The sequence below is a fragment of the Limulus polyphemus genome, unplaced genomic scaffold (assembly GCF_000517525.1).
Source record: "Limulus polyphemus unplaced genomic scaffold, Limulus_polyphemus-2.1.2 Scaffold228, whole genome shotgun sequence".
Lineage (NCBI taxonomy): Eukaryota > Metazoa > Arthropoda > Merostomata > Xiphosura > Limulidae > Limulus > Limulus polyphemus.
The window spans coordinates 152,709-163,964 of NW_013665838.1; the positions used below are offsets into that span (position 1 = coordinate 152,709).

At 31.2% G+C, this 11,256-nt stretch overlaps 1 protein-coding gene across 5 annotated transcripts in view; it reads right to left on the minus strand.

The window, feature by feature from the left end:
* Positions 1–6,337, minus strand: part of LOC111085077 — a 51,269-nt gene extending 44,932 nt beyond the window's left edge. The window contains exons 1-5 of one of the 5 annotated variants that reach the window (XR_002609932.1): positions 6,258–6,337; positions 5,944–6,044; positions 5,314–5,367; positions 4,920–5,031; positions 3,828–3,969 (exon numbers count right to left, since the gene is read on the minus strand). Coding sequence is in view for 1 of the 5 variants with exons in the window: in XM_022382195.1 (XP_022237903.1) it covers positions 860–870 (11 nt within the window). In the remaining 4 variants the exon portion in view is untranslated. Of the gene's footprint in view, positions 1–859; positions 923–3,507; positions 3,970–4,919; positions 5,032–5,313; positions 5,368–5,924; positions 6,045–6,257 lie in introns of those variants that run through there. The other 4 variants (XR_002609931.1, XR_002609934.1, XR_002609933.1 and 1 more) reach the window with 4 other exon arrangements.
* Positions 6,338–11,256: the final 4,919 nt, after the last annotated feature.

Below are 11,256 nucleotides of genomic sequence, written 5' to 3' on the forward strand. Positions count from 1 at the left end.
CTGTATTCTTGTCTGGAAAAGTCACTTACTTGAAAATTGCCCCAAGTGGCACAGCGGTATGTCTGCGAACTTACAACGCTAGAATTCGAGTTTCGATACCCGTGGTGGGCAGAGCACAGATAGCCCATTGTGTAGCTTTGTGCTTGATTAAAAACAAACAATACTTGAAAATTCGTTGAAATAGTGAAAAGTTGATTCACTCCATAAACACGTATATAGCGATTTAGGCGGATTTAAAAGTATAATATGCTTTAGTTTTGCTCAGCCAGTACTGTGAAAAAGCCATTGTTAATATTACGACATTTTAAAGGTGATTTTAAACGGGCGATTTTTATAGTCGCCATTTTGTTTCATGACGATCCCTACTATTAAGTTCTACTGTACTTAATGATACAGATATAAACAACTGTAACATGGCTCATAGTTATCAAGTTTATCACTGTTGCGTCGAGAGAGAGGGGGGGACAATTATTTAGGTTTCAAGCATTATTCCTATTATACGAGAGCAAAAGGACCTTACATTATTTACTAATAAACTATTTCGTTATCTTTTATTTCTTGGATTACTGCAGAAACCGGATTTCAGATATAAAGACTGAAACTAACCTATACACTGTTAATGTCCTTCTAACCTAAATTACTTAATTGTTTCAATTTAGCTTTACTAATATCACATATGTTTCTAATTTTTGATTGAAAATAATTAAAAATGGGATCATAAAATAGAATTCTGTGTTTGGGCATTTGTTATAGTAAAGGAGCTTATAACTTTGTTTAATGTATGTATTGCAATTTTATTTCACAGTATTATTATTTTTTATATATTGGCAGTGAAAACCAGTAATAAGGATATTCTTACCTTTTAGGCATAGAATTAACAGAAAAGTAGTTCCGATCAGTTTTGGAACGAACATACAACAATCCATTGTTTTGTTATAAGTACTTTTGAAATTAGGCTTATTAAGAAAAAAAAACGATATACGTTTTACATAATTTCCCTTGACAAAGATGGAATATTTTTATCAATAAGAAAACCCTCTTTCGTTAAATACCACCACTTGCATAACGTCTGCATCACTAGTGCGCTCAACATGCCTGAGATCTGTGAAGAAGAACAAACCCTTCTCAACACAAATTATTCTCTGACTTTCCCATATACGTCAATACACTTCTGTCTCTGATATCATAGTAGCGCCATCTGCAGTATACTTTATAGCATGTAAAACTGATTTTCTTCAAAAAATAAATACGAATGAAACAGTAAGTGAACTTCACCTACTCCTTGCTCTGAATGATTAAAAACCTATTTGTTAACTTATGAGTAGTGTCAAATTTAAACTTAAACGTTTTGTTTATTTTTATTGAATAACTTTATTTTTATAATATTTTTGTGTCACGCTGTTCAATGATAATTTCTTAATAAAGAATTCATTATTTTTATGTCAATTTGAAAAATAGCCTCCTGATTGGAAGAATCGTAGTTTCACCTTTATTATGCAATGAAAAAAAATTGTTTATGTCGTTTGAAACACCGCAGTAGACAATTAGAGAAGCTAAACCTAAAGGCTCGTGATTGTGAAAAATATCTACACACAAGACAGCTAACATTTAAACACTTGTTTTCTATAAAAGAACAATACTAATCATAACAACACATACATTACAGTCTATATTTTAAATGTTTAAAAATAAGCTGCAAGGTTTAAGATGTAGGTTTGATATTTTAACACCACCAGCAAACCAAAAAAATAAGTTAAGACAAATAATAAATGTTTGTGCATTGATAGTTTCATGCTCAGAAGATGTGAAGGAGTTTTTAGTATCCACATACCAATGACTCCTTTATTATTCAAGTTGGCTTAGTAGATGCTTAAATCTAAAAAATAAATAGTTTGATTGTAAATACCATTCACAATATGATACAGTGTAATTCCAACATACGTTCAATGACTTATTGACATGCGTAGTCGTTTCTCTTCTACTATGCAGTATATCTGTCATTTATATACGTATCCATACTTTAAAAACAGTGTCGTTAAAAGTATGTTATTTAATAAATATGCCATTTTTATAGCTGGCATTTTTGTATACAAATACTTGAGTACTTTAACAGAAACTGTACAAGAGAAAAGCAGAACAGTTGAAAATTGTAAAGCTTTATTATCGTGAAATAAATATTAACATATATAAAAGCTTTATATATTTTTTTCGTATATTTAAATTACTAACAATGTTTTTCAAATATAGCCTTCTGTTAAAATATTTGTCATTTGTTATCACATATTGTAAGGCGTTACACGGTCAAGCACAAAACACGTTTTAGGCAATTTTTATGCACAAATGAAGCCTTTTTTACATTAAATTAGATATCCGAAAGGTGCTATTTAAATTAATATCATTTATATGTTGAAAATGGTATTTGCTAGGCCCTAGGAGCAAGAAAGACGAAAAGAAAGACGAAATATGAGTGTTGAAATTATATTCGGCTTGTGCAACTGTTTCCGAGAGGACAGTTGTTCTTAACGAAACATTATTATAAGTAAATAAATTAGAACAGACTATGCAACCGAACACTGTGAGTGTTCCAAGCCACATAATTTTTTTATGTGAACAGTGTAATATAATTTAAGCCGTTTTAGTTAAAAATCACTACTTTCAAGCCAATTTAATTAATGAAAAAAATCTTCCAAGCTCGTAAAATGTAAAAATGAACTTAGGCCTGCCAAACAAAAGCTACCTAAGACTTTTTTTTGTAAAACAATAATATTAGAGAAACTATATCATTAGATTTCTTGTAACTTTCTCTATGACAAGTGTTCCTTTTAAGTGTGTAAAATTATCTTTTATTAACTAGTAAAATAATGTGGAATAATGAGTAATATCCTCACAAGACCAACAGGAGGTTTTTCTTCTAAGAATTGGTTTAAAGGTATCCTAAAAAATGAGTTTAACAAAACAAAATAACTCATTTAACAAATGAAATATTAAAGGCACAGCCGGGGAAGATACATTTTTCACATTATTTAATATCATCTGCTATGTGTGCTCTTCCGAAGAGTAATATTGATCGACCAGTTATATCTGGTGGTAATTTACTTAATCTTTGTTAATTTATTCTCTACCGATGGTTTCTTTTGAGAGTAACATTTAAAATACTTTCAAAACTAGGAAGTGAAGTAAAGTCCCAGCAGATAGTGAAACATTCATTGTATTATTATTATTATTTTTGTAATTTACAGTTCCAAAAACTTCAAAATTATCATTTTCCATACATATATATTTTGTCTTATATACAAATGTACAAATGCTCTGGAAAACAAAGCAGCTTTATGCGATATTTAACCAAAAGTTATTGTTTCTAAGAACATAAAGAAACACAATTTTTTATATTGATCATTCCAGAATAATTACACATGCAAATAGCCATCCCGAATTTTGGATATGTAAACTGAGGGAAAGATAACTATTCATCAGCACCAACCGCCGAGTTTTTGGCTGCTTTTTCTCTTTAAATAGTGGGCTTTGACAGACAATTTTTCAGCTAGCATGGCTTCAAATTTTGGCCGTAACAGATTCACAGTCCAAGCCTGCTAATCCTTAGGCCATGGACGGCTCAAAACACAATGACGATATTTGGTTAACTTTTGTGTGTGTGTGGAGCGAACAAGTCGTTATCAGTTTTACAAAATTACCAACCTTTTATTTCAGTATCCCAAATAAAGCTGCTATACATGTTAACCTACAAGAAGAACTTTAAGGTGAGTTTGATGATAAAAAAGAGATGATGACGTTATAGTTCCACGAAGTTTAACCAGAGGTCGACTTACTAGGTCACATTGGTCAGGAGTCATAGTTCCATGAAGTGGCACCAGAAGGCGTGTTGGTAGGAGTGATGGTTCTACGAAGTGGCATCAGAGGACGTGTTGATAGGAGTGATGGTTCCACAAAGTGCCATCAGAGGGCGTATTTCTATTAGTTGATGGAATTATTAAAGTCGTATAGTTGGACCAATGAGAGTATTATTATAGTACTATTAGATGATCGTGTTGTGTTTTTAATATTTATCACATCCACTATTTTGCTTTTATAAGTAATACTGCAAGATAATTGTATTCTTAAATATTGATTAAAATTTTAATATACCTCTTCAATATTGTAGTTTATATTTAATCATATATTCTAAAAAGTTACAAGTAAATACAATTATTTGAACGAAACAGTTAGTATAGCTGTTTGTGTTTTCAGTTAACAAATAAATTGCATGTGTCACAAAAGTAAAGAATACTTTACTAATGAAAACGTTATTTTAACGAGAGAAGTATTTTATCAAGCATATGAGTAGTAAGTCCGGCATTTCACAGGCAGAAGTTGACATGCCATCATGATACATGAAGACGGAAGTTAAGGAGAGAGAGAGAGGGGAGGTGTCACCAAAGATCAAGAAGTCATAGTTTTAAGTGTTACCACCAGAGAGTGCGTTGTTAGGGACGCGTTGCTAGACCGCCATAATAAACGGCCATGATGGGTGATTACATAATAGTTCCAAAAAGTAGAGAACATGTTTCTAGGCAGCCATGACTCATGAAATGCATGTCTCATCATGTCTATAATTAATCAATAAATAATTAATTAACACTAATTACTATTAAATTTATATTTAATTCGTCTTGACGCTTAACACTAATTCATTAAATCATTTATAATTAATTTGTTTTGATGCTTAACAATAATTCATTAAATCATTTATAATTAAATCATCTTGACGCTTAACAGTAATTCATTAAATAATTTATAATTAAATCGTCATAAAAAAGGATGCTTAACGCTAATTCGTCAGTTTATTAATTCGTCCTAAAAAGGACATTACATTTCCTTATCATTAATTAGTCCTACAAGGCAATATGATAATTAAAACTTACTCATTCAGTGATTAAAGATTTTGAGTAATAAATTATTACATTTTCTGTCCTAAAAGGACTATAGCTTCCTCAATCTGACAGATAGAATACATGACTGTAGGTTCAAATTGCCCTAAAAGGGAAATATTTATACAATGATTAAAATCTATACTTTTACTAATTTGACTTTCTACAACAAAATAATTTACACGTATTACTTTATCTCATGTTTTACAAAGGCGGACTTTTATATATTACTATTTAATTACTATTATTTCAACAAATCTCTGTAAGATTTTAACAAACATGATGTGACAGTACTTCTACAAGTCATCAACGTCTATATTTAGTTATGTTAAAATCATTATTTTACATATTTTAACATCTGTACTAAAATAATAAAGGATTGACTTACTGAATCTGGTCATTTTCTAAATAACCATTGATCACCTCCAAATGCACACAAAACCTGTGAAATTATGGAGTACATTTTTAAATTTTTCATAGCTTCTTTCAGACAATGTTCTGTAGGACACTTAATGTTTCACACATCTACATAACCAATAATCGCCCTAAAGCTAAATATAATAAACGAACGAGTTACTGATTACGAATATTTAAAATACCACAACTTTCACACTGGTCATTATCACGAAACATAGAGACATACAAATTTATACATGTCATTTTTATTATAAGTTCGTAAAACTAATGAAATGTATCTGATATTAAACTAGAACATACATATAGACAGTTATTGTGACAGCACATGATCAAATGTAAAGCTTTCTTCTACATCACCTTGGAGATATTGACGTCACCAACATACAGTTTACCAAGACTGACCTATTGAAAGACACTGACCATATTAGTTAAGAAATATAGAAGTTTAAAAAAATCATGGGATTAGAATTGTCAAAACTTGATACTGTTTAACTTTATTTCAATTGCATACAATCTGGATACAGACTTTTAAGAATTACAAAGGTCACCAAGTGGTCACACACACACATAGAGTACACAAACCTACTACGGAAATACTGACGTCGTTATTGTATACACTTCAAATAACCTGAGAAGAGAGGATGGTCACAGTCCGAAGTGTTTGATATTCAAGGCCACTGACCGTTTTGGTTACGAAATTATCTAAAATTGGGAAAAAAAACCATAGGATTAGAATGACCAATTCTATTTCACAAGTTGACTAGATGATTAAAGTTTTTGATAACAAAACAATGTTTGTCATTTAACAAAACATCAGTTACTATAATAAGTTAATGATAATAAACTAATTAATATTCACTGTTATAGATCACTAATATACTCAATTAGACCGTAATTATAATACACAATATTTACAGAGTCACAAAAACTTCTGTTCATCCTGTGCTAAACGAAACCGTACGATAGCTTTCTTGAATCATGGGAGCACTTGAACACGTAGCAATAACACTGATAATATTTCTTTAGTTATCTTTTACTACAGATTTCCAATGAGAAGAAACGTAAGAGCATCTGGACTGTACACACACAACTTGCGACATACGTCGCTGCCGACGAAGTCTATCACCCAGTACCAGAGCTGGTTAGCTGGGAATGTAACACCTAAAATTATGTAACACTAATGACTCATATAAACAGTGTTTGAACAGAGACTTTATATGTCTGATATTTACCGACGTGAGTAGCTCTAGGATAATAATTCATCTCCAGAGGCTACTGGTCATAGGCATATGACCTGTCTAGACCATGTTAAATAATAGGTAGGCAAACAACATTAATCAGACTTTCCTTATGCTTATAAAATGTTATTTGCCTATCTATTGTTAGATTAGTATAACGTGCTCCTTATGCTTATAAAATGTTATTTGCCTATCTATTGTTAGATTAGTATAACGTGCTTCCTTACTTAAATAGACAATGTTTATTATAGTTAAGTTAGTATTTTTTCTTACAGTGTAACATAATAATAGAACTTGAGTTTTTCATCTTAATTGTCAACGAAATTACTATACGATTTACGAAAATTAATAAAGTTCCTTGTGGCAATAGAAATACGATAAGGTCATATCACATTATCACACAGGTCTCCCTTAAGGTACGGAGGCATAAAAACCTATATTCCATCTATGCTAAATAAAAACGTACAGTGACTTTTTGAGTTGCGAGAATGCCCGAAAACATAATTTTTATTAGCAACTGTTATTCCATTTATTCCACTCATCATCAGCTCAAATTTTCTCCACTTGTCTGTCTTCTAACTCTAGCTAAAAATACTTGAAAACAGAAGTTGAGAATATAACTTGTGTCTTACCAAGCTCTAAATCATTATCATGATAACCTTTGAGAACATGACACGCAGTTCCAGTAATCTTTAGGTTAGAAAAATCATATACTGGGACTTTCGTCTCAATTAAAACTTTACATGTCTCATGTTTTTACCATTTGCTAGTACACGTTACACCAATTTTTCCATACTTACTTACCAACTGACTTTTTGTCAGAGATTTACAATTCTCATACATGCTACCATTAACTGTCTCCCATGAACACACAATTTACAACCAGTAAAAAACAAAACAGGCAAGATGAGAACATAAAGAAAATATACTCAATTACCGACTTCACTGCTTCATGAAGTGAACTTTCTACCTCGGCTTTTGTTGATATGATTCAAATTTTAAACTTCTCATCCGTTGTTGGGTTTTGATTCCTAACGAACTGAGGAACACACACTCCTGGCACCATTATTGTAGACTGTTTAATTCTAATACTATTTTCTTACGATTGCTATACTCGCAATTCATTTTCTATTGAATTTCATTAAGGTTGTACTTGTTTCTATCAGGAATTGACTCATGTCAATTTAGATATAACAAATCAACAACACATAGAGTTAGAACAAAAATGTGTTTCTTATTGGCAGCAGATTACTTCTTCATTCGCCTCTTTCTCTCAATTTATTCGTTCCTTCTCACATCTCCCGTTCTTTTCTTTTTCTTCTATTAAACCCCTGTCTTTTATATCCATTTCTCAAAACTTATGCCAAACAAGTCGCTTTTTTTACCTTTTACACCCGTTTTGATTATAACGTTTCATAACCATAGGAGGTTCTGTTGTTTCCATAGTGCTAAAGAAGAAAATTGGCCGCCCTCTAATAATTTCCTAATGACTTATATGATGTTTGTTAATTCCAGCAACTCTGACTTCTATAACAAATAATAGAAACTTGTATTAAAATTAGTTATATTTTTGAAAAGTATGATTAAAATCTTAATTAGACGGTGTTGTGCAAAAGTGACCTAACCCACAAAATCCCCAAATCGAGTTTTCTATATTTTCTGAGCTAATAAATACTCGTCTTTCTTGTGAAAAATTACCTAAGCCCAATCCCTTTAGGCAAATAGGTATAGGTATAGGAAAATTCCAACCCACACTTGTGCTATCAATGATATCAGTTATGGAAAAGTGACCTATGTGGGTTTGAGAGACCTAATGTGTCTCATCCCAAATGACTGCAAGCCATTCTACAACTCCATCCTTCAAGGTTAGAACATCGTTGATGATGTGGTGGCTTTGACGAAGAACTGGGTTTTCTTACTGAGGACGACTAACCTTGCTCTCTTTACCTCTAATTCTATAAAAATAAGCACTAATGATTAGAAAGAAAATACTTGTTTCACCAGTTGTCTTTTTAAATAAATCTATAAAACTTGTTTAAAATTCGATGTGTATGTTATTACATTTCTTGCCATCTTTTCAAAAGTAACAGTTTTGGTAAATCTGACTTAGGCATAAGTGACCCAAGCCAATAGTTGTCATTTTTTGAATCATAATGAACAGTTTGTTGTTGTGTAAATCTTCTGTCCTAACACATACTAGTGATCTCGATTGATTAAAATTAAAACGAACATCTGGTATTCATCACTGATTTTTTGAAAGAAAGTGAAACATTTTGGTCATTTACCTCAAACTACAAATTGTGGATTAGATCACTTTTGCATAACACCGTCCATTTATGAGATATCTCATCATGTATTAAAATTGCTTGGAGAATAATTTTCATCTTGATTATTACTCATTATTGTAGTAAATAATACAATACTGATTTACGTAAAATGAAATGATGTTGTGTAATGTTAATATCCTTTTCTACAATCTTCCCTCGGTAAGTCTGAAGACTTATAACGTTAAAAACCGGGTTTCGAGAACCCATAGTGTGCACAACACAGTTAACCCATTGTGTAACTTTTGTGCTTTACAACAAACAAACACAAATCCTTTCTACATAGTACAAACAATACAAAAGGTTAGGAAAACCATCTACTGTGAGTCTCGCCTCAATTAAAACTTCACATATCTCATGTTTATTTCTTCAATTGCTACTGCATGTTTAACCTAATACTCTACATTTACTTATCAACTAACTTTTATTAAATTTATAATCAGTAAGAATTATTTTAAACGCTGTCAAACCCAGAACAGGCAAGATGAGAACAAAAGTAAATCAAATTGGAGTTGACTTTTCAACGTAATCAAGGGTAATATCATTAAACAGGAAATATTCCTATATATTTTAGATACATATTTTGTGTCATAGTGCTCTTTGGAATGAAATCAATTTTTTTTCGTGACTTCAGAGTGGTTACAATTTGTTAGATTTAACTCATAATTGTTGAGTAACGAAGAGAGATAAACCTAAAGTTCCAAACACAAAAACATAAAATTTCAAACTTGAAAAAATATCAATACAAATAATTTACTGACTTACGAATTATTATTTTTCCACCTCCACTAAAGACATTGAAGTTGTTTATCAAACTAAAAAAGCATAATATTTGCTACACTAACATTTCAAATATGGACAGTGGTTAAAATTGTATGTTACATTAGAGTCCTCTGAAATTTATTAACATTTATTAAGAAAATAAAAAGTAATCCTTACTACACATAAAAATTTATTTTTGAAAATGCCATAGGTTATATTTAACTTCATAGGAGAAATTAGCTATTAATGATCGTAATGTATAATATATTTGCACCACCTTTTAATTAATATTACGTGCTCATCTGTAAAATAAAGATTTCGGATATCTAAATGAATTAATAAGACCACCTTTGCATTATTTGGTTTACTGTGTCTTTTAGCATGTTTACGATTTACTGAAGATATAAGGTCAGTTTCATTCTGAATAAGAATGAATAGATTAATAAGTAATGTTCATACTACATTTTTGCTTCAGCTATTACACTACAATTTATTCAACAAACCAGGAAGAAAATGATTGAGATGTAAGATTAATTACAACTTTTACTTTTATATCTACATAATAGAGGTAGTTTTCTAGTTTATAAGATAAACTGATATAAATTATAGTTCACATGATCTAGTTTTATTGTAAATTTCCATTATTGAACAACACAATTGCTGTACCTTGCAAAGCGTTTCTGTTCAAAGGAGAAATATCAAAATCAGAAGCCCCTAGTGGCACAGCGGTATGTCTGCGGAATTACAACGCTAGAATCCGGGTTTCGGTACCCATGGTGGGCAGAGCACAGATATTCCATTGTGTAGCTTTGTGCTTAATTACAAAAATCCGATATTGTTTAAAAAATTAATCTTCTCACACTTAAATTAAGATAAAAAGTAATGAAATTTCTGAAGAAATCAAATACCTCTTATAAATATTTTAGAAAAATACTAAATGATTTGACTCTACAAAAGTTTCTGGAAGAAAGTTTCAGTTAATTATCGAAATAGAATTATTCTACTTTCACTGAGTACTTTTACTTTTAGTTGAGCCATGTAATATTTACTAGAAGTATTAGTTTGTCTTCTTTTGTAAGAGGCAGACAATTGGTTTCGTTGGGACTCATTGCGACTTAGCGAACATAACGGTGTGAGCAAATTTCAATTTTGTACAGAAAAAAGGAACATTTTCTTTTCTTTTTATCACCTATTAGTGAAGGATTGTCGTTTACTCTTGAAATTATGTTTAATATTCGCATAGAGAATCCATTTTTCATCACCAGTGACAATTCTGTCCAAAAATGGTTCATGCGCATTACGTGCCAGAGAAGACGAAGCAACGTTCGCACGTTTAAAACGATAATCATCGGAGAGTTCGTGAGGCACCCACACCTTCTTTATGAAGTTTCCCATATTCTTTAGATGTTTACATATTGTTTCATGAGAGACATGTAATTTCAAGACCATTTCACGAGTGTGTTGCCTTGAGTTAGACTCAACAAGCGTCTTCAGAGCATCAATATCAATTCCAACATGTAGACCCCTGTCATCACAGTTTTTAAGGCTAAAGTCACCTGAACAAAATTTACTGAACCATCGTTGACATTT